We start from the raw sequence: 24,253 nt of genomic DNA, 5'->3' as shown, positions 1-24,253 counted from the left end.
CAGCCACAGCTGCACCTTATTTAGAAAATGCATACAGTATTCCTCTTTCTAGCGAGCTCTTTTCTAGGGAAAGCTCTAAGCAAGGGGCGAAATAACCTTTTTTGGGGCGGCCACAGAAAGCAACCGAAAGGCAAGGACGGGAAACTGAGGCGTTTCAAGGTTTTACGCTGTTCATTTCTCACCCCTCACAATTTTGGCAATTGGAAGCTCGGGTGGGCTTGACAGCAAGGGCCCAGCAAGTTGGACTTTTATTTTAAAAAGAGGATGACTCGCAGCGCCGGGAAAGCGGGCTTTGGGGCGAGGCCTGCCCCGCCGGAATTTCTCCCCTTAACTCCCAGGCGCCTCTTTCCCCGCCGGCCTCGCGTGGCTCCGCTGCCGCCTCAGCTCCTCGCGCGCGCGGCCCTCTCCGCCGTCGTCGTCCCCGCCTTCCTTCCTTCCTTCCTCGCGAGGCCTGACGGGATGCCGGGAAAGGGGCTGGGCCTCCGCTTCCAGGGCGCCGGATTCGAGCGGCGCCGCCGCCGCCGCCGCCGCCTGAGGGGAATCTTCGAAGCCGCCGCCGCCTGAGGGGAATCCCAGGCCGCCGCCGCCGCCATGTCGCAGGTGGAGCCCGAGACGCTGCCGCCGCCACTGTCGGAGGTGGAGGGCCGGGCCGAGGAGCTGGGCCTCGGCCAACTCCCCACGGCCTTGCCTCGCCTCATCATATCCTTTCTTGGCGGGGAAGAAGCGGAGAGCGTGTCTCTCGCTGTGTGTGAAAGACCCCCTCATCCCACCCACCATAATCTGTGGGGTCCTTCCATCCCTCCTCGTGGCCCGGGACTCCCGTGGGCATCTCCCTCATCCTTTTTTAATGTATTTAATGTATTTCTACCCCGCAGTCCCCCCACCCCGCGACTCAGGTTAGAAATTATTATTATTATTATTATTATTATTATTATTATTTATCCCCCGCCCATCTGGCTGGGTTTCCCCAGCCGCTCTGGGCGGCTTCCAACAAAGTATTAAAATATAATAGTCTGTTAAACATTAAAAGCTTCCCTAAATGGCTTGAAAATGTAAAGGGGGAGGGGGGGTTTGGAAGGCAATCACTTAAAAAAATAAATCCAAAATATGACGCCCAAGGAAAATGCTCACGGTCGCTACCGGGCCCTTTTAAGACTCAGAAATAAGAACAGATTGAAAACGTAAAGGGGGAGGGGGGGAAGGCAATCGCTTAAAAATAATAATTTAAAAAATCCAAAATGTGACTCCAAGGAAAATGCTCAGAGTCACTACCCTGCCCTTTTAAGACTCAGGCTAGAAATAAGAACAGCTTATAAGCATAGAGGGGGGAGGCAATCACTTAAAAATAGTAGTTTAAAAATCCAAGAATCTGACCCCAAGGAAAATGCTCAAGGTCACTACTGCACCCTTTCAGACCCAACATCATCCTGGAGCAGCTGTGTTTTGTTACCTTGTGTGGTTTTTTTAATACTACAAAGCTGCCCTGTGTTTTTTGGGATGAAGGGCAATATCTCTCTCTCTCCATATCTATATAGCCAGATGGGTGGGGTATAAATACAGTGGTACCTCAGGTTACATACGCTTCAGGTTACATACGCATCAAGTTACAGACTCCGCTAACCCAGAAATAGTACCTCGGGTTAAGAACTTTGCTTCAGGATGAGAAGAGAAATCGTGCTCTGGTGGCACGGCGGCAGCAGGAGGCCCCATTAGCTAATGTGGTGCTTCAGGTTAAGAACAGTTTCAGGTTAAGAACAGACCTCCAGAACAAATTAAGTACTTCACCTGAGGTACCACTGTAATAAATTATTTTTACGACCACTACTACTATATATCTATACCTAATCTATCTGTATAAATTTAGTTAATAACAGCAACAACTTTTGAGTATAGTACCATTCTGTACAGTTGGAACGCAATAGGAAACAAAGCCATTGGCGCGCCGTGCGAATTCAACAAGTACCGTATTTTTTGCACCATAACACTCACTTTTTTCCTCCTAAAAAGTAAGGGAAAATGTCTGTGCGTGTTATGGATGGAATGCCTACGGGTGGCATGCCTACGGATTTTCCTCCTCTAAAAACTACGTGCATGTTATGATCGGGTGCGTGTTATAGAGCGAAAAATACGGTACCTTTGTTCCCTCGCAGCAGAGCGAAAGTTGATAAAAGACTAGTTTTGAGCCAGCCATTTATCTGCCAGCATAAGTATGCAGTTTTCCCTTAGTATTTGTACTCTATGTATCAGACATCTGATAGCTGGACCCAGCGTATCGGTAAGTAAATGCTGTGCAAACTTAAGTTAGATTTACTCAGTGCTTTTTTCTGGGGGTACGCATACCCCTAAACATTTTGTGAATCTTTGTACTTTTGTCCATTTACTGTATTTATTTTCCCCAATTTGCAGTATAAAATGGTGATTTTCTTGAGTCAAAAAGAGTACCCCTAAACATTTGTTTTAGGAGGGAAAGCATTGGATTTACTTCCCTGTTTTGGTGGTGGTTGTACAGGAAATGTCTCCTTCAGACTTGAACATGGGATGCGGCTTAGTCACATCCACCTTGGTTGGCAAAATGCACTGAAATTGTGCCTCTTGGTTAGTTAGGAGTTTTGCCCCAATGAAGAAGCCCCACTAAAGTTGCATGACACAGTTTTGTTATGTCATGCTGGGGAGCAGGGTAACAGACTTGGTTTGGCACCTACAGCTTTTTTCCTAGTTTCCCACCACAATCCTCCTGCACCAGAAACCAGCAGTTATTGCTTGTAGGTGTTCGGAAACTGCTTGATACTTGGGTCCATCTTTGATACCTTTACTCTCTTTTTACAAGCTATAAAGATCTATGGCTATAGTTTCAGTTCTCACAATGTTGAGTATGTACAGACAAGGCTTTGTGCAAACAAATGTCGCAAAATAATGAGAATGGAGTATTATGGCAGTTGATAAACTGTAGTGTAACTCTTGATTTTGTGGGGAATTAACGATTTGTTTTAATATTAAATAAATGTGTTTTTTTAATGGGTCTTTTTTTAAAAAAGAAAGAAAAGAAAATGACTTCCCCCTTTTAGTATTGTGGGTTTACTTTCTTAAATTTTTTCATTCCCAGGTGTCTTAAGGATCTTGACAGAGCAGTTTCTACCCCGCATCAATCTTTCTGAGCTGGAGCAAGCATTTTTCTCTAAAATATTACCAAAGGTATGGCACTATTTTGAACCAGCAAGTGTGTGTGTTAAGGACTGCTGAGTATTCACACTTGCGTACTGTTATTTATATGCTTGAGCTCGTCTTCCAGAAGCATGTCATTTTTTAAGATACATTTTTATTTACTTGTTTTAATGGGAGCTTGGCTTGTGTCAGTGAGCAGTTTGCTTTGAAGAGCGGTGCTAACAGATAGTAGCTTTTACCACTGTTTTCCCCATTTTAGTTGAGAAAATGGGTCTATAAAATGGTTGCTAAATGATTTGGCACTTAGGTAACAGTTTAGCATTGGCTTGTTTAAGTTAACAAAAAGGCCTCAATCTGCATTCTGAGTTTACCTTAGCTATCTATAAAAATAAACTTCAGAATCTGGGGTTTTTGTTAACTAATGAAGAAAAAGGGTATGATTGCCAGATCCAAAAATTGTTGCTCTTCTGGTTTGGACGAAACGTCAAAATAATTACAAAACCTCCATTCTATGGTTATTTATTTAGTCACTGCTCATAGGATGGTGTCATTATAAACATAATGGATTTTTCAATGCTTCTCTGGGTGGTTAGATTATGGAAGAAGAAGAATTAAGCAAGATTGAAAAGATGCTCAGTTATCTCAGAAGATTTGCAAGGCATTGTGAATTTGGATATTTCCAGGATTGTCTGTTATCTCTTTAAATAGAGGTTCTGTATTTGATTGCCATGGCTAATCACACTGTACTCCCAGATTTTCTCTTGTACTTCTTAAAAGCCATCGAAGTTAATAATAACCACCCCAAAATATGACAATGCTGTGCAATTTGGTTGCATTTAATATATAGAATACCAATACTGGGTTTTCTGTGGATATTATTTTAATTGAAATCTGCTTTTTTCCCTAACAGACCGTACAATTATTTGATCTTTTGATATATGAATTATCCCACCAAGCCACAAGTGTAACAAGCCACAATGTAGAGTTACGTGAAACATTAAGAAACCATCTGCAGGTAAATCTACTGGAATTAGAACTAACAACAGGAATGATACATAATATATACTGTATTTTTCGCACCATTGGACGCACTTTTTTCCTCCTAAAAAGGAAGGGAAAATGTCTGTGCGTCTTATGGAGCAAATGTGTGGTCCCTGGAGCCAAATCGCTGTTGCCCTGCGCTGCTGGGGTGCTCTTTGGTGGGGTGGGGGAGGAGCCACGGTGCTCTGCCGGCAGCCTCCGCTTTCCCCTGAAGCCCTGGCAACGTTTGCAAGCAGCGGGAAGGCTGTGCGCTCCTGGGCTGCTCTGTGGGAGGGGGGGAGCCAAGCGGCTCTGCCGGCAGCTTTTGCTTTCCCCTGAAGCCCCGACAAGGTTTGCAAGCAGAGGGAAGGCTGTGCGTCTTTGCCCTGCGCTCCTGGGGTGCTCTTTGGGGGGGGGGGAGCCACACTGCTCTGCCTATAGCGTTTGCATTCCCCCTGAAGCTCCGACAAGGTTTGCAAGCAGAGGGAAGGCTGTGTGTTCCTGGGGTGGAGGGGGGGTGGGGAGAGGCAAATTGCTTTCTCTCAGTGCCTCCTAATTCAACTGCAAAGGATTGCCTAACCGGATTCTGAGCTCCATTTGAAGTTTAAAAATATTAAGTTTGGGGATTTCTTCAGGTAGCAGTTTTGCAGAAATAGTCATAAATACATGCAAAGCATTTCCACAATTCAGTATTAGTGAGCTCAGCTAAAACCGAGCAGGCATCTGGCTCAGTAACAGTTTAAACTAAACAACTATAACCAAAATAAAAAAAATCCTTCCAGTAGCACCTTAAAGACCAACTAAGTTAGTTCTTGGTATGGGCTTTCGTGTGCATGCACACTTCTTCAGATACACTGCTCTGTATCTGAAGAAGTGTGCATGCACACGAAAGCTCATACCAAGAACTAACTTAGTTGGTCTTTAAGGTGCTACTGGAAGGAATTTTTTTATTTTGACTATGGCAGACCAACACGGCTACCTATCTGTAACTGCAACTATAACCAGACATCCTGTGTGTTTGTGTGTGGACCATGTTTCTAGCAGCTAATCTTTATTGCTGAAAAGAGGCACTGATATTCCACTCCAAATCTATAATTCATTATACAAATTCTTACAAGTACAGTCCACCTGTACCAGACCAAAAACATTGTGTTCTCTTGTTATTGAATGGAAGCTATTTATCTGCCCTCTTTTCCTCCTCTGTTCTTTGCTCAGTCACTCCATTTTAAATCTTCCTTTCAAAACAACCATGCCTGTTTTGAGAAAACTTCAGAGATTTAGGAACTGGAGCACAATCATTTGATCTCTTTGCTGTTCCTCCATACTCCAAGCACTTCTCATTTGCACAGCCCTGGTTTCTCTCCCTGACTATTAATATTCTTGATTAATAACAGTAAAATGCTCAAATTTTAATTTTTGTGACTGCTGCTAATACTGACTTCCCAGTGATGATGAAAACAGCTACATTATAATGGAATGTCTGTCCTTTTTCCATTCTCTTCATTATATATTGTGGCTCACTTTAAAGCAGCAAAGTGGACAGGAGCCACCCACTTTGCTGTTTTAAATAGTTTAGTACAACATTTGAGTTGGATTTTTTCTTCTTATTTTCCTGCTCTAAAAACTTGGTGCGTCTTTTGGTCAGGTGCGTCCTATGGAGCGAAAAATACGGTGTGTGTGTGTGTGTGTGTATATATATATATATGTATGTGTATATATATATATATATATATATATATATATATATATATTCTCTCCACATTGTTGGCAGTATTTTGGGAGGGAGTATACCAGCATATGCATGGTAAATCATTTGAGGATTTGTGAGCATATGTTTGATTCTATTGTACAAAGGTTGAACATCTCTAACACTTCTGATTTGTGTTGAATTGTTGTTTATATAACCTCCATTGATGCTTACAGTAATATTTTTGTCATACAGACTTTGGTGCATGTGTTGGAAGCATTAACAGGGTCTGTGCGCCACATCTGTACTGTACAGGATGTTGTGCCCTTGGAACACGTCTACAGTCTTCCCTCTTCCATTCTTCATGTAATCAAGAACACATTTGTACACTGCAAGGTTGGTGAACTTCATAGTTAGTACTATTAACTAAATTTCTATACCGCTCTTCATCTGAAGATCACAGGGTGGTTTACAATATAAATAGTTCAATAAGTCTGCAATATTTGTAATTTAACTATCACACTCTGCCGAAACTTGGTTCAGAAAGATCTGAAAAATTGGGAAAAGGCAAATCGTTCATTATTAGGAAGAAATAACATAATAAAAATGAACATACCTTCCCATCATCCTATTTCTATTACAAAACCTGCTTGTCTCTAGATTGAATTCAGTTATAAAAAAGAATGGTAAAAGGTAAGTTTATAGGGAAAGACAAAAACCCCAAAGTAGCCAGAAAAGTTGGGAAAGTAGATAAAAATGAAGGGGGTTGGATATTTCTTAAATAAGTCAATATTTTGATGATGCAGGACAATTAGTATGGTTAATGCAATGGGACAAGCCGAAAGAGAACTATAACAGGCCATCACAGGAATATTTTGTCAAAACTGATACTAGAAGCCTACTATCGGTAAGTGGAAGAGACAGAAATATTGTGTGTCTCACATAACAGAATCATAGAATTGTAGAGGTGGAAAGGACCCTGAGCATCATGTAGTTCAACCCCAACAATACAGGAATATACAGCTGTCCTATATGGGGATCGAACCTGCAACCTTGACATTGTCAGCACCACACTATAACCAACTGAGTTAATAGATATTTGCTTGGAAACATGAGACCAATACAAACAGATTTTATCACATGAAACCTGACGATTGGCCTCTACGTTAGATGAGGGAAGATTTAATTTGAATGGATAACTAGGTAATTTTCAGTTTTGGAAAGATAAATTGGAGTCCTTTCAAGATTGAGACTGAACAAGTGAAGCCTAAATTAGAGCTTGATACTCCTGTTTCTAGTATCTGCAAATCTGAACCTTCTTAAATAGGCCTTTCCAATGCTTGCTTTTTCTCTTTTGCTTGTTCTGTAAGTATGAAGTTGAGTCCTGTCACCTGTTTGAGCTTGGCAAGTCTGTGAACTAGATTTGGGGAGCTGCCTGCTTCCCAAAATGTTTGCCCTTCCTTCTTCCACCAGGTGGAGGAGCCATAACCTAACCTGCTAGCCTTGTGCTACCAGTGGAAAACAACCCTTTAGATAACTGCCAATTGTATTCTCACAGGGTATCACAAGGATATTAGAGAATTAGTAACTTGGTGCAAACAATTTTCCAGTGTTTGTTTCCATTGAAATCGATACTGAGAAAGCCTGAATACAGTTTTGTTCAATAAATAATATCCTGATATGCACTCATACTTTTTAAGGATAATTTTCAGAGGGGAGAACCTCTGGTGTTAGTATGCAGCAGCAAACCCCCCACCCAAAAAAAATGTATATTATGCCATAGTAATACATTTGTTTGTCTGTAAGGTGTCACAAGAAACTTTGTTGTTTTATCTGGGATAAATTCTGGAGTACATCTTGTATAGCATGTAGTGAGATCTTGTATTTTGTGCTTAGCAGCTATGGATAATATGAATAGAGAATTGATCTGGGTCATGAATTAGTTACTTCCACCACTGATCTATGCAATGTGTTCACTTTCTCTCCGTTTTTTTTTATTTTGCTACAGAATAGTGAGTCGTTGTACAGTGAGTGTCTCCACTTGTTTTCGGATTTACTCCAGTCTCTGTTTAAGGAGGCCTATGCTTTGCAAAAACAGTTTATGGAACTGCTTGAGATGGTATCTGTGAACTCTTGTGCTGCTGAAGACAGTATAGCGATTATAGCGTCAGGTGTGTATGCAAACCATGCACTTTAAAGCAGACCACTCTCCCAAATGTATAAACTCCTACCACATACCTATTCCCTTCTGTTAAAGTTGGTGTTCCTCATCAGTCCAGGATGATCTGATCTGCTTCTCAAATTCAGGGCTAAATGTGAGATAAAAGCAATTAAAAGTGCAGCTATCACTTAACTACTGTTGTGAACGCAGGGAAATGGTTGTCTTCGTTGTACTGAATGAGCTTCATTGTATTGAACGGTTCACTATGTTATATGCTGAACTTACCTTGCATTTACTTTTTGTCCTTTGCTCTACAGCTGTTCATACTTTGCTGGAGATCTGTTCTGCTATTTCCAGCATAGATCATGCGCTTCATGCAAACACATGGAAGTTCATAATCAGGTATGTTTTTATTCTGTTAATGTTATCTGTTATACAGTGGTGCCTTGCAAGACGAAATTAATCCGTTCCACGAGTCTCTTCATCTTGTGGTTTTTTCGTCTTGCGAAGCACGGCTATTAGCGGCTATTAGCGGCTATTAATGGCTTAGCGGCTTTAAGAAAAAGGAAACAAACTCGCAAGAACTCACAAGACGTTTCGTCTTGCGAAGCAAGCCCATAGGGAAATTCGTCTTGCAGAACGACTCAAAAAACGGAAAACCCTTTTGTCTAGCGAGTTTTTCGTCTTGCGAGGCATTCGTCTTGCAGGGCACCACTGTATAATCTAAATAGATTATATGAGCTCTGCATTAAATTGTGATATTGAAAAATCTGTATCTAATTCAGCTTGTTAGACATAATATGGGCTCAGATTTGGACTGACGGCAGCTCCTCCATTGTGAAGAATGCTCTGTGGAAATAGAACCAATAGATCAGAATGGATCAATATAATAAAAACGAATTTTTAGTTTCAAATTAGTTAAAAGGTACATGATCACACTAAATGGCTATTAAGCCCCAAAATATCTCATTTACAGTCTACACTGAGATCATGGCTTTAAAATCTGAGAAGGAATGAATCATTTAGATTTAAATACTTAATTAAAAAATGCGACAGAGTTCTGGGCCATTGCATTGCTTAAATGCAGTGGTGAGATGGATGAGGGAAAACAAGCTAAGCTTGAATCATAGCAAGATGGAGTCACCGTGGGCGAGTAGTTCCCATGTCTGAGAAATTAGTGAATTGCCTACCCTGGATGGGGTTGCACTCCCCCTGCAAAGGAGCAGGTTTGCAGTCAGGGGTTGTTTCTGGATCCAGCTCTGTCACTGGTGGCTCAGGTAGCCTCAGTGGCTGGAAGTGCCTCTTAACAACTACAATTGGTTCGACAGCTACAGCCATTCTTGGACTGGTAGTTCATGGTACTGGTGTGGGGCTTCCCTTGCACTTGAGCTGGAAGCTGCAGTTAGTACAGAATGCTGTAGCACGATTGCTGACAGGAGTGAGACCTGTCATTATGTAACACCTGGGCTCAGATGTCTGCGCTGGTTGCTGGTTTGCTGCTGGGCCAAGTATATACAGGCATACCTCGGGTTGCGAATGCTGCGGGTTGCACCTTTTCGGGTTATGGACCGCGCTGAACCTGGAAGTACCGGAACGGGTTACTTCCGGGTTTTGGTGCATGCGCAGAAGCGCAAAATGACGTCATGCGCAGAAGCGCCGAATTGCGTCACACATGTGCGCAGACGCGGGTTGCGAATGCTGCGGGTTGCGAACGTGCCTCCCGCACGGATCACGTTCGCAACCTGAGGTATGACTGTAAAGCCCTTAACAACTTGGGACAAGTTTACCTGTGAAGATTGCATCTGTTTACCTGTGGAGGTGGCACTATAGCAGGTGCCACATATTACCCATTCCCCATTTGTAACTTCTAACAGGAGTCCTTGCAGCAGAAGTAAGGCCCGCCACTGTGCCAGCCAGCCACAACCTCCTCCACAGCACTCCATTTCCATTTCTGATTTCCCCCCAACGGATTCTCAACATTCTTGGCTACTGATTTAGGGGTGGGGGTGCTCCCTTCTGTTTCTCAGAGGTCCTGTGTTGACTCTGTTTCAGCTGGTACTCGCCATCTGAGTTAATGAGAGTGATTGGGGTTTGTGTGATGGTTCTAATAGTCTGTTGACCATTTGAGAATTGTCACAAGTTTGTCCCTTTCAGGCAAAGTCTCAAGCACAAATCTCTGATAAAGAACAGCTTGAAGCATTCCGATATACTCAGTGGCCTTTGTGAGGATATCCTGTTTTCTTTCCAGTCTTGTTTGCAGCTGGCTGAGCAGATGAAGCGGTCTGGAACAGAGGTGAATATGACTTTTAGGCATATTGACCTTGGGATGAAGTTGACTTCCATAGTATTGTGGTTAAAGTTGCAAGGACGTGAACTTCTGAGAGCTTTAGACAGGCCACAAGCATAGCTTATGTTTGGGCAGCACACAAACTATTTAGAACCATAGACTCCTAGCTTTCCTTTTGACCACTTTTTAGTAAATGGTGGGGATGGACAAAAACCTCTTCAGACATCTCTATCTCAGGAGCTAAGGAACATTTGCTCCCCTAATGGTGAGCATCATGTAGACTGTCACTTTAATGGGCTACACACAACTTGTTGCTGTTCTCCAGTGCACTAATTTATTCTGAACTTGATGAGAAAATTTGATAGTCATAGCTGGGGGGATTCCTGGGTGGAAGCCAATCGTGTCGAGTAAGCACTGGTATAGGATCTGTTGTGCAGGCCTGAAAATGGAAGGCGAGTAAAACATCAAAAAGCCAAATTAACCGTTTTTCAGAATTCCCAAGGACACGTCTCAATTTATGCATGCATAAAATAAATTTATTGGCAATTGTAGCATAGCTTCTGTGTATAAGCAGGTTTCCCCTCCTCTCTCTTGGGTATGCTGATCTTCCATTACAGTATGTGCATAGGCCAGGGAATGAAATAGCCAGAATGTTATCTCACAGGACTGGCCTTTCTGTGCTGGGGAGGGGGATAGGGCAGGGAGGTGAGGCATTTCTGGCATAAGTTTTCTAAAACACTGTTGAATTCTGTCCATTTGAGCTTTGATTTCTTCCCTTTCAAATAGGAGAGCATTGATTGCAAGTTGTTCCAAAGGACAGTCAAGCTGTGTAGATTCTTGGCCAATTCCCTGGTGCACTACACCAAGGTGAGAGATAGAAACTGGGTTCACTCTGATGCAAAATGTATGTTTGGCTTGAATATGCCTTAATTGCTTTGCTATAAAATATTCTGTCTAACTTGGAAAATATGGTAGCATATATAAAAAGTAATTGGCAATATTCCATCCATATTCATCAGAATCATTACTTGTCATGTAGGGCTTGATTTGTGCTGTCTATATACTACATTCGACATTGTTAACTACAGACTCTACTTAGCCATGAAGTTTGTGCTCAAAGCTGTGTCTAAATAAGGATACCTTTCCAGTTTGTCATATCTGTCCTCTTTGTATTGTACAAATTGCACAACTCTTCAAGTCTGCAGTTATAGAAGTCTCTTTCTAATAAGTCAGTGAACATCATCCTTTTTCACCCCTACATCCTTTGTGTCAATTTGCAAATGCTTTGAGAAGAACATCACTTGACGTAGAGAATCACAAATGGTGTTTTCCCCAGAGGGAATTTAGATTTGCTACCCATTTTTTATTGTAGGTACTTGTACTATTCCCATATTTTGTAACAGCCCTTTTACCACGGACAAATAAAATGGTTCACTAATGATATCTGAACCAAATTTCCTTAGGGTGTGTTTCTCCCTTAGCGGCATGTGCTGGAAAAGCAGTTTGTTTTTGGTGTTTTGCAGAAAGTTTTAACATTTATCTGAAATGCTTTAGGAATTTACTTGGTTCTTAAATCACAAGTACTTGCTGTGATTGCATTGTCCATCTGTAGTTGTTAAGAGTTTACTTAAGTCAGCATAGTATTTTTGTGTTATATCCCATGTTATGCTTCCTTTTTTCCTGAATAAATGTTTTGTTTTGTTTTGTTTAAGGTTATCTGTTTTGCCCTGGGTTTAGTAACTTTAACCTGACCCACCCTACTTAGAAGAGTGGGTAAAATTTGATTCTAAAATATGTAGAACAGATTTTAAATTCTGAATTGTAGCTTATACAGTACAGTAAGTCTTGTACTATTTTGTATTATCTTTTGAACAAAGTTCCACTCTGCTTAGAGGGACTTCCAAATGTGTATAGACAGGATTGTAGCATTACAGCACATTCCTATACTCAAAAGTAATGTGTGTCTCAGATTGTAGCCTTTTATTTCAAGTAAGTTGTCTTGCTTAGTATCCTTTCATGTGCATACAGAGCCAAAAATACATATATTATAGTATAAAATGCACGTGAGCTGCAGGAGTAAAAAATTGGGATTGTGCTCTACTTACCAGAATCGTATGTAAAGTGCAGCTGAAAAGTAAGTTTTAAAAATTGCAACATTAATTCCACAAAAGGTCTGAACCTACAATAAAGATACAGTGGTACCTCAGGTTAAGTACTTAATTCATTCCAGAGGTCCGTTCTTAACCTGAAACTGTTCTTAACCTGAAGCACCACTTTAGCTAATGGGGCCTCCTGCTGCCACTGCGCTGCTGGAGCCCGATTTCTGTACTTATCCTGAAGCAAAGTTCTTAACCTGAAGCACTATTTCTGGGTTAGCGGAGTCTGTAAGCTGAAGCGTCTGTAACCTGAAGCATATGTAACCCAAGGTACCACTGTACAGATAAAATTACTAAAATATAATAATATAATTATTATATAATTACTAAAATATAATAATATATTATCTCATCTATCCAGAATGATGCAAAGTTTCAGCTTATAAAAGGCAGTGGAGATAAAGTTATATCAATGAATTTTAAAATTTAAAAGTATTTTAAATGGTTGGCTTTATAGGAGTTCACTCCTTTCCTGGCAGATTCCTGCTGTCAGCTACATCAGACATACCTTCAAATATACAGGTAAGTGGTACCCCATAATTAATTTGATTTTTATTATTTTTACATAATTATTATGTCATTAGTGTTTTCTGTGCCTGAGCTTGAAAGTAATTTGAAAGCTGCCTTCCTGGTATGGCAGTTTGCAAATAGTGGGTTCCAAAATCATGATGACTGAAGACTGATGTCCTGGCATGTATCTGCAATAGCCCCATTTCCTTCTGTATCAAGGTATGTGCCACACAGTGTCATAGAATCATAGTGTTGGAAGGGACCCAAGGGTCATCTAGTCCAACCCCCTGCAATTCAGGAATCTCAGCTAAAGCATCCATGACGGGGCCATCCAACCTCTGCTTAAAAACCTCAAGGAAGGAGAGTCCACAGCCTCCTAAGGGATGCTGTTCCCACTGTTGAACAGCTCTTAAACGAATGTCACTCCAATACAATAAGAACATAATCAAAGTGTGTCTTGTCTTAGCTCCACAGAGTTTCTGTATTCTGCTGAACCTTAGAAATCCATGTTTAGTGCTCTTCAGAGTACAAGTGATACATGCGGCATTCTGTATTCTTTCCTGACAGCAAATTTCCTCCAAGTCTTTATGCTCCAGCGATTTCTAAGTCTCATCAGGATGAAATAGCGAGGGAATTCCTCGTGACGCTGGACTCTCTCCTACCCCACCTGCTCTCTTTTAGGCCTTTCCTAGAAGTGGCGTTAAGTAAGATTTCAGGTAAGCTTAAAGGCCCTGACGATGTTAGTACTGCATTCTCCTTGCAGCAGAGAACTGGGTGGAGGATTCTGATGGTCCCTGAAAGCCAGGCATTTCTTCCCCCTAGTCAGCTGCAAGAATAATAAAATTCCACAGTAGCAATACTATATACCAATTTGTTTTGAAAATGTACAATCAGACCAAAGTTACTTATTAGTAACTCAGCTTTTTTCAGGTCATAAACATTACTATTATCATTATATTCATTTCATGGCTTTAGAATATTCTTACCATTCTAATTTTTAAAGCTAATCTTTCATTTTCATGTGTAGAATTTTGTATTCTTATTAAAGGCTTAATTTCTCTTAATAACATTTTTATTTGTTTAGTTATAAGCCATAAACTTTTTGCAGGTGCCTCATAATACTTGTTTGGCACTTGTAAGAGATTGATCTTTTAGTGTGGCAGCACTCACTTCGGAACTCCCTGCCTGTTAACATCAGGCAGCTGTCTTCACTGTATTCTTCTTTGGCACCTGATGAAGACATTTTTGTTTAGGCAAACCTTTCCAAACATGTGCAGTGTTCCATATGTTATAATTCATTTTCGCTTATTGTTGGTTTTCATTTGTTTTGAACAGTTGTTTTTAACTATTTTTACTGTTAATGTTATTGTTTAATGCTTTTTGCAAACTGCTTTGAGGGTTATTTTTACAATCAAGCAGTATATAAGCAATATATAAACGTTAAATAAATAAAATATATAAAAATTACAAAGACAAATGAGTTTTAAGTACATGGTTGTAGATTTCTAGATTTATTCAGACATGAGAGTTCCATATACATGTAAGCTTGCTTTAAAAGTTTTAACTTAAAAAAAGTTTTTTCTTTAAAAATGACTACAGGTCTCTCTCCTGAGCTGCATTTTCCACAATGCCGTCTTCTGCTTTCTGTAATGGACAAGTTGCCATCCCAGCCCCAAGATGTGCAGGCTCTTTGGAACACTGGAAGTCAGTTACCAGAGGAGATTCCCAGGTAATTCATTGCTGCTGTAGTAGATTTATATTAACGGGTAAGCGTTTTTGTGATTAGCATACTTGATGTTGCCAAGCTGCATCCCCAGGTTGTTTTGAACATGTTTTATAAAAAGATGTGTTTTATTGAATGAAGGGTTTAGTGAAGGTTAGCATGATTAATTCTAAATATAATTTCCTCAGTAGTGTCAGTTGACTGTACAAAGATTCTGGATAGCTCTTGCTAGATTTAAGATGCTTATTTCTGTTTCATTGATTGTAGACTTTTGCAGCATCTGGAAATCTAGCAGTCAGTAGCATAAAATCCACCCAGCACAATTTAGGGCTGCACTGTCTCTCTATTATTCGTTTTAGTGATGCATGTTGGATTGCTGCAAAGAGTTAGCCTTAGGTAGGAGTAATCCTGATGTTCTCCATTTCTCTGCAGAGTCTCCTTGTTTGCAGCCCTCTTCCTCAGTCTTCAGCAGTGTCCTGGAGAGCTTTTTCTTCCTGTTAGTTTGCCAGCAGCAATGGGGACAGGGCAAGCTGAGGATCTTGTCACCTTTTACCACTATGTCTGTGTCCATTTGTGTGCCTTTATCACATCCCTCTCGGTTTCGCATTTCCATCTACTGGTAAGGAGAAGTATTGCCCCATCTGCTGACTTGGAGCAGCTGGTGGATTTTAAAACCAAGCTTTCCAATATAAGTCATTCTTCTCCACTGCATATCTTACCATATAATAAAATCTTAAGATGACCTCAGTTTGTGCAGCTGCCACAGGCTAGCTACAGAGGATGAGTCCAGGGTGGTCCTCTCCTGCCTTTCCATCTTTGCTGCCACTGCCATGGAGTGGGGGAGAAAGTCTCCCTTTGTCCATTCATTCTTCCACGCCACTGCCTTAAGAGTCTCTACCCTGGAAATGAGAGAAAGAGGGATTTGTCCTCCCCACTTCTGGAAGTTTGAGCTGTGCAAAGGGTGGTTGGTGGTTGCACAGGGAGTGGGAAGGGAGTTTGTTGAGGGGCAAAGGAAGTGGGGAGGAGAGTTGGCGAGGGGCAGAGGCAAATCTGTAAACAAACAAGAAACGTCCATAAAAATGGCGAATGTACTTTCTTTCCAAAATACGTTTTATCTTAAACAATTGTAAGCACAGCAACCTTATGATTGATTTTGACAGCTTGATGACTAAGCTCTTTAGCAACGAAACGTCTTGATTACCGGAACGACGTTCGAGCACTGAACCACTGGTATATCTTACTGCGTTTTCAGTTGTTTAAGATAAAACCTATTTTGGAAAGAAACTACTTTTGCCATTTGTATGGATGCTTATTGTTTATTTACAGATAGTTGCCTTTGTGGTCTTACCTTGAGACAGTGGGCAGGTATACCAGATGGAGCTGGTAGACAGCTGCCCTGGACACAGAACTGACCTTTGCCTCCACGGACAGCTTTGTTTTTTCTTGTTAGTTGGTGGGATGACAATAAACAGCAGCCGTAACTTCTTTCTAAGCAACTTTTTGCCTGTGTATACGTGTATCTGTTTTCTTTCAGGAATGTTCCCTGCTGGAGGCTGTACTTGGTTCTAACACAATCACTGCTCTCCTGGCTATGGACATTTGGTGCTTCCTTGCCCGGTAAGAAAAAAAAAATCCTGAAACACAGGCAGATGTAACCTAAACTGCTAAGTTTTCCCATATTTATTTATTTATTTTTGATACCACTTTATATTTTTAATAAAAATCTCAAAGCGGTTTACAGCATATTAAATCAATACAACAACAGCTGGGCAATGTTCCTCTGGCCTCATGAGGAGCCTCTTTAGAAGGGCTGGGTGAATCTGGGCCCCGCCCCCTAGGCCAGGTGGAAAGGGCCTTGCGGGGAGCGGCCTGCACACTCACACCTTCAGCAAAAGGACAAGAAAAAAAATATTATTAAATACAGATACCACTTTTTCTTCAAGAAAGGTAGCGTATCATACTTGGCATTTTTCTCTCCTCACAGTAAACTTGTTAAGCTGAGAGAGAATGACTTGCAAGAGCTATGCTAATAGGTGCCATGACTAAACAGGGATTTGAACGCAGGCCTTCCCAGTTCAAGATCAACACAGACTAGCACCCCAAGGAGAGATCCGCTGCCTCACTTGTTCATCTTGCTCTTTTCTCTTCTCCCAGGTATGGAAAAGCGGACCTGTGTGCTCATCATGCATTTATCATAGCATATTTGGTAAGCAGAACGTGGTTTGTTTATAAGCAGAGGTATTTGAGCAGAGCAGAAAATGTAACATAGCACAACACAACAGGAAGTTTACATAGCTGCAGATTATTATCCCAGGCCTCTTGAAGACTGGGAAAATCTGTTGTACAAAACAGGGGAAATGCTCAATCCCTTTCTTGGTTTCCTGATACGTTTGTATAATAAGGGCTAAATATTAGTTTTGTAATATAGCAGTATTTAATCAAATTTAGTTTGAATTTAGTCAAAATGCAGTGAATGATTATATAGTCTCTTTCTTTCTTTCTTTCTTTCTTTCTTTCTTTCTTTCTTTCTTTCTTTCTTTCTTTCTTTCTTTTGCCAGCTTGATTCTCTCATTATATATTTTGAAAAAACTCCACCCCATGTCTTCAGCCAAACATGGATTCCAAGGAAATTTACATGCAAAATTAATTATCAACACTATTTTAAAATAAACAGTAGCACAATAAAATCTGGGAATCATGTCATATTCAGTCATTTTAAACAAGCCTAAATATGTTTGTGGTGCTTTCTTCAGGAGATGCTTGGTTGTTCAGCTTTGCTTCATTTTGATAAGCATTTTTCTCTAGGTCTGATTACCTAGTGACGGGGGATTAATTTTTTATTTATTTTTACCTTCGTCTTTAGTTATGCGGCTTGGCTCATTTGTTTGAGCTATCTGGATGGTTTTAACAAACAAATGCTGGCCTTGATAGGCCACTCTAACATGGAGCCACTTTGATTAATTCCTAATTTTAGGCTTGTTGTAACAGAAAAATTTGTGTGGTACAGGCTACTCTGTGAAGTAGTTTAGGAGGGACACACAGATGGGTGCAAATGGTATTTGGTTAATACAGACATCTGGCTGTGGTCAAGTGGAGAATCCGTAATGTTAAAAAGGAATATGTAAGTAATGTTGGACTTGCTGTTACCTAAAATAGGACCCAGTGTATGTGTAGCTATAGGTTCTGCATCAAAACTGTTCTCTTTTTTAAAAAAAACCAAACAAACATGCTTGGGTGTCGCTAGATTGTTAGAATTTTGTGAGCTAATAATTTCTTACCCTATTCAGATAAAAGCTTGTCCTGCGGAGCATTTTCAAGTTTCTCTGCTTGGAGTCCTGCTAAGGCGTCTGCTATTCCTGATGACTGCTGATCACCAGGCAAGTACTGCCAAAAATGTTATTTATTGATTCCATCTGTATCCCATCTTTCCTTCAAGGAACTTGAGGTGTTAAGCACTTTTTGTTTAGTGAGGGAAGAGGCATATGTTTCAACCTGCTTTGTTACAACCGTAACAAATTTTGAGGGCTCATTCAAATATTACACTCACCATAGGAAGGTGGTCAAAGATGTTTTTGTATGATTAGATTAGTCTTACCATCCAGAAAGTCTTCCTTTTAACTGCTGCACTGAATGTGCAGCCCAGGCATTGAGAGTTTTCCCTCATGGTAAAAGGCTTACACAGGCTTTAACACCCAGAGTATGTCACTGGTGTTCTGTGAAAACATTTTGGCTGCATCTTGGTAAAAGCCGTACTATCTGAATTTAGCCCAAAGTAATCATTGTGTGGAGTCTTTTTGCAATTAAATCTCTCAGGAATCTCCCTCAGTACTAACTGAAGTTGTGCACCTGTCTGTCTGTTCTGTTATTAAAGTGTAGACATATTTTATGGGTATTGTTAAGGTTTTCTGTGAACCATCCAGAGACCTTGGGGTATAGGGCGGTATAAAAAATTCAATAAATAATAATAATGATGATAATAACAATTATCTGTCTTGGAAAGAGAGTGGCTGAAGTCACATTCTGGGTTGGGGACTGGAGAAGCTGCTGGGATAGTTTCAGAGTCTAAGCCTTGCCTTTGAGAGGGAGAAATCCTTTCCTCTAGCCTGCCATCTTACTCTGTCATGGGACAGAAAGGATATTCTGTTTAGTTTATTATTTTCCTATTTGGTGAAACAGTTTATTGAACTCTCCTGTGCTTGTTCTAATGTTGCCTTCACCTCCTTGCAGGTGAGGTTCACCCAACAATTTCCTTCCAGAGAAACAGAGAACCTGATATTGTGGCAGCATCTTTCTCTCCAGGCCCTGATCCCTCCCCTCAGGCAACAAGTTGCTCATGAGCTCTTTGTGGCCGGATTTGCACAATGTCAAGAGTGGCTGAGCAGCAAAAGGTCTCTGGAGGAACTTCCGCAGGTGGTAAGGAAAGGGTTTTCTTGCCCTCTTGGGTTCTATTGTTCTGTTACGGGGATACCCACAAGTAAGCCCAGCTTTTTGCATCTTTGTACTAATAGTATGATTTCAGAGCGATAATAACTTTTTGTACCGGGTCTATCAATAGTTTGCATGACGGGGATCAAGTGTTGGTGCAAAGGATGCAGGACTTCAGATTCCTGAGCTTCAGGACTTGCACTTTAAAGAGAGAATGCATGTGTTTTTTTCTTGCCTTTGTAGTTGCAGACGGAAGCCTGAAAGTGGACATACTTTTTCTGTTAAAACAAGGGTGGTCAACCTGTGGCTCTCTAGATGTTGCTGAACTAAAGCTCCCACCACTGCAAACTACTGGTTAGCTGAGGTTGACAGGCACTTCTGGAGAGAGACAGGCTCTCTCTGTGCCTAAATGCTTGCAGATTGGGTGGTGTTTCTAGTGACAACTAGAAGTGTTCCTAGCTCCTCACAGCTCTTTCTTCTCTGTTAGAACACTGCTCTCTCTGCCTTGTTGTCCTTGTGCCAAACTGCTGGGAAGTCACTAGAGGTGGGACAGCAAACAGCACTTGTTGGAATTGTTGGCCAGTTCTTGGTAGTTCTACCTGCTACACAGGTGAGTAAATTCTCTCATTTCCCACCTCCTGCTGCTCCATCTAGTTCTCCCTTCCAGTAATATGTCAGAACAGAGATAGCTGCAGTTTTCCTGCTCTTGTGGGAGGGCTATAGGAGGAGAAAGCAGAATTCCAGGAGAGAGAAGAAGAAGACGACCTTGTTTTGTTACAGGAGCATGCAGTTGCATCCCAACATGCATCTTTCTTGCCATACAAATGGCAGCATTTAAAGTGTTGATGACTCTTGCTATAGTACTAGTTCCATTATGTGCCAAAAGAGGGAGGGGTGCTCTATTTTTGCCTTGTACCATATAGCCATAGAAACAGGCAAAGAAGTGTTTCCGCTTTAATATACAGGGTGAATTTAATAATACTTCAGTGCAATATGAATTGCAGTTAACACTTGCGAATCGTGTGAGACTTTTGCTACCTACTATCACCAAACATTGTGCTTTACTCCCATCTGGCAAAGAACCCAAAAGGGAACTGGGCTAGGAGGCAGCAGTTTGTGGTAGTTTGTATTAGTCCTCATATTTAGATGAAGCTGACTTCACACTTTCCATCTGTGAGAGGAGTGCACCTTCTGTCAGTTTGAGTTTGAGTAGATCAACAACACTTACTTAGCCAGACAGCCTTTCATGCTGCTGTCACAGAGGCAGGGCATAGCAGAATCATTAAACATTCACTTTGCAGTGAATCTTTACCTAGTTACCTAGCTAGCCAGAAATGGAGGACACTGTGAGGCTATAATATGCTCTTTTTGTCCAATGAAGGTCTCCAGTCTGCCCTCTCTGCAGCGGACCTTTAGCTTGGTGCTTCGACTCATGCAGTTCTTCATCCAAATATTAGAGCCTCAACTGCTAATTCAGGTAAGAAATAGTGTGATGAGCAGAATTGCCTTGCATACACAGATGGATGTCTAGCAAGGTACTTTTCAAAGCTGATTGCTGCTAGTTATGACAGGTGTATCCATCATCATTTTTCTACCAGAGAATGATCCTGGTAAGCATAAGCCACAGTAGTACAAGAATGTCATGATCCTAGTTCCTGGCTATTTAGAAACCCTAGCCCTCAAGAAGCAGAGCTACAGTTTGCTTCATAGGGTGTAATTATTAAGTTACAGCTGGTTTGCAACATATTCACAAAACAACCTCCTGCATCTTCACTCACAGATGTTCACAGTATGGTGAGAGGGAGGAAGTGTCCCCCCAACATCATTTTAGGGGCCTTCAAACAGAGTGTATTATATTTGGAGGCGCACGCCTCTTGCCCAGGCCAATGCAGCCACAACACCACTGGCCTGAATGTTTCCCACTTCCATCCTTTATTGGAATGTCCATTGTCAAAGCTAGTCATGACTGCTAGCAACCAGAATTTGAAGTGTATTTGCCAATCTAGTTGAGGTTGAGCATATTTAGCACCTGTGCATACTGCATACGCAATGCTACTCTGGTGAGGGTTGACGGATTTGGGAGAAGCAAACAGTGCCAGGAGCCTTCAGGGTTGGTCAGTGGAATAGAATTTCCTGATCATACTTAAAATCACAAGCTTTCCTGTCCCACTACTACGCTGATTGTTTAATCTATTATTTCTGTTATAAAAGGTTGCTGTGCTTCTTTTGCATGCAGGCCAGGTTATGTGAATTGTCACTTCGTGTTCTTGCATTTTAAACCCCTCTAAACCTTACTCCACCAATGTGTGTGTATATAGCTGCATCTGCATGCACTGGATGAAATGGGCCAAAAGACCTTATATCATAATCTTCAAATGTGACAACACTATTCGTTGTTTTCTCTTCCTGCAGATACTTACACTGCAAACTTCCCTCCTTCAACTCAATCCCCCAGATCATGTTCTCACTGCAATCTTAGATTTTCTCTCTTCGATGGGGGTTCCCATTATTCCACCAGAATTCCAGGTAAATTCGCTAGAACAAGATTCTGTTCTTTCATTAAACTTCTGCAGGTGTCGTTTACTGTTTTTCAGTAGTGGCCACTGAGTAGCTAAGGCCCAAAGTACATTAATCATAAGAATGTCAAGTTCCTATTACTTTTTAGAAACCCTGTGTGGGAAGCCTACATGGGTAATGAAAGGTACAGGGACTCCTTGATAGTTACCTAGGGGTAGAAATGTATCACTATTACATTATCCCTGGACTTGGTGGTGTTCTTGCCCCTGAGTTTATTTTAGCTTGGAAATGCATTTTTACTTGGAATTTTTCCATTTTAAAGACACTTTCTTGACTTGTTGAATGGCAGTGGGTCAGTGTGACAACAGGACTTGGCATGTTGTAGGACGTTTTGCTGGTTTGATTTGGAGGGCTGGACATGTCTATTTGTCAGCAGAGTCCAGAGGAATAGTCGTATCAGTCTGTTGCAGCAAAACCAACATAAATATTTTGGTATCTTAAGAGACTGACACATGTATTATGGCTTAAGTGATTGTCTTCTATCTGATGCATATGCTGTAATAAAATTGTCAGTCTGTAAATTGCTGCAAGATTCTTCGATATGTTTTGTCAGTAAAGGCTGCCATGAGCTTTTCATTACTGTCATTCTCGGTGGGGTATCTGGGCTGTCTTATGATTCCCAGGAAATTATGAGAGGGGGTATATATAGGCTTAAAATACAAATAACTGCATTATTCACTTGTTAGGACCAGATTTTATCCAAGCTGTCCTACCTGTTTTCTTCTTTGCTGGCCAACAGTAGCTGGTTGATTCATCAGCACGCCATAGAGGCATTCACACAGTTTGCACAGGTAAGATGAAGTCCAGCTGTGCTTCCCAGTTTGGGGGAGAAATGCACATGATCGCACTAAAATTAATCAGTTTTAAGCTCACTCTTAACACTCTTGGTGTTTGTAAAGGGCTCGATCCAGCTAAGTTTGGTGACAAGTAACTGAGCTCCTGGCATCCAGAGATTCCAAAGGAAAGTGTGCTGGCCCTCTGGTGGAAAGAACTGCCAGTAGCACATTCCCTCCCTCAAGTTCTCATTTGCACTGCAGTTTTGAGAAATGAGAATCAGCAAAAATCTCTCTGACTCTTACCATGTCCAAACTGCAGTGTAGCTAGAGAAGAGTCCACCACTCTTCCAAAACCTTGCCACATGGTTTCAGGAAGATGCACTGTCTTCTGGAGTTTGGAGAAAATGAGAAACAGTAGGACAACTTGAAAGAGAAAATGCAGGGATTTATTTAGTTCTCCTGAGGTTTGGTGAAGTTGTTAAAAAAACAAAAGAAACTCAAGTCTCTTCCACTTTCTATCCCTTTGCTTCCTCAATGTTCCAGGGCAAATGAGAAACCCCCCTAGTAAGCAAAGCTAGGGTTTGCAGACAACTGCTTAACTTCCATCACATTCAGTGGTACTTAGATTAGATGCTTCTCTTTGGCTGGATAATATAAGTAGTGTTAAGTCACAATGACATATTACAGATTAGTTTTTTCTGGATCTGTAGATGTTTGTGTTATTAAAGAGAAGAGAAAAGCAGCTGAAGAAGGAATTGCGTAAATTCTACTGACTAGTATTTTAGTTGTAATTTTAGCTCTGCTTTCATAAAATACTTGTGTACAGGGAAAGTCTAGGGATTAGAATTTTAAAATAACAGTAACATTAAATAAGATATAAGGGATGACAAACAGGGCAGAAAGATTTGGGAGTACCTGACTTTGAATAATAAACTGCCTGCTCTTCTGTTGTTAGTTTTAATAGTGCTGAACATTTCCAGTTGTTTAGCAGAAATTCCTCAGATCTGCTTGATTCTTGTGTTAACGTAACCAGGCTGTGGTGGGCATGAATGAACCTTCTTCTCCCCTATTTGTTTTTGTGTTGTTGTTTTTTGTATTCAGGAGACAAGCCATGAAGCCATACTTTCCCAGTGCCTTAATTCTGAAGAAATTAAAAGCAAAGTTGTTGGCTTCCTATCAAAGGTATTTCTTAAAATATAAAATGGATGGTATGCTGCTGGTGCCAGATTTTCCATTTTAAAATTTAATGTTTCCTGAACAAATTATGCACATTGATAATACAGTTATACAGTGGACCTTCGGGTAACGTAACTTTCGGGTTGCGAACGCGGCAACCCCAGAAGTGTATACTTTTGGGTTTCACCACATGCGCAGAAGTGATCTATCACGCCGCATGCGTGCACAGAAGTGGCGCCTCACATTGCAGACTTTTTGGGGTACATACAGACCCCCGGAACAAATTAAGTTCGTATCCGGAGGGTCCACTGTATTGAGTTTACAACTAAACTGAGCTTTATCAAACCAAAATGCATAACCTGAAACGAAGATATGCAGACGACATACCTTGTACATGTACCAAAAGATGGACTTTTGTTTATTTACACAAGTAAGGACACTAAATCACTTCTTTGTGGTCTCTGCAGTCATACCTGTGCTTATTTATTTGAAATATTTAAATCACATCTTTCAGCCTAATGGGCCTTCTTTAAGGCAGCCAATAACCTCTAACTAAGGGAAAACTGCACTTGTAATGTTAGAAAGTTTTCTTC

General features: G+C 41.0%; 1 protein-coding gene across 1 annotated transcript in view; it reads left to right on the top strand.

Moving 5' to 3' along the window:
* Positions 1-221: 221 nt before the first annotated feature.
* Positions 222-24,253, top strand: part of FIRRM (FIGNL1 interacting regulator of recombination and mitosis) — a 26,661-nt gene continuing 2,629 nt past the window's right edge. Inside the window, exons 1-22 of the mRNA XM_083506756.1 lie at positions 222-699; positions 2,236-2,275; positions 3,104-3,192; positions 4,073-4,177; positions 6,125-6,265; positions 7,878-8,040; positions 8,348-8,432; positions 10,185-10,323; positions 11,104-11,184; positions 12,931-12,995; positions 13,551-13,699; positions 14,583-14,712; positions 15,139-15,325; positions 16,241-16,323; positions 16,861-16,912; positions 17,994-18,083; positions 18,934-19,119; positions 19,619-19,741; positions 20,513-20,608; positions 21,544-21,657; positions 22,395-22,499; positions 23,586-23,666. Of these exons, the coding sequence (XP_083362882.1) occupies positions 592-699; positions 2,236-2,275; positions 3,104-3,192; positions 4,073-4,177; positions 6,125-6,265; positions 7,878-8,040; positions 8,348-8,432; positions 10,185-10,323; positions 11,104-11,184; positions 12,931-12,995; positions 13,551-13,699; positions 14,583-14,712; positions 15,139-15,325; positions 16,241-16,323; positions 16,861-16,912; positions 17,994-18,083; positions 18,934-19,119; positions 19,619-19,741; positions 20,513-20,608; positions 21,544-21,657; positions 22,395-22,499; positions 23,586-23,666 (2,412 nt within the window). The 5' untranslated portion in view covers positions 222-591. The remainder of the gene's footprint in view (positions 700-2,235; positions 2,276-3,103; positions 3,193-4,072; positions 4,178-6,124; positions 6,266-7,877; positions 8,041-8,347; positions 8,433-10,184; positions 10,324-11,103; positions 11,185-12,930; positions 12,996-13,550; positions 13,700-14,582; positions 14,713-15,138; positions 15,326-16,240; positions 16,324-16,860; positions 16,913-17,993; positions 18,084-18,933; positions 19,120-19,618; positions 19,742-20,512; positions 20,609-21,543; positions 21,658-22,394; positions 22,500-23,585; positions 23,667-24,253) is intronic.

Source organism: Podarcis liolepis (assembly GCF_965112155.1).
Source record: "Podarcis liolepis genome assembly, chromosome: 6".
Lineage (NCBI taxonomy): Eukaryota > Metazoa > Chordata > Lepidosauria > Squamata > Lacertidae > Podarcis > Podarcis liolepis.
The sequence above is the reverse complement of the archived record's forward strand: the minus strand, read 5'-3'. Positions and strand labels throughout refer to the sequence as shown.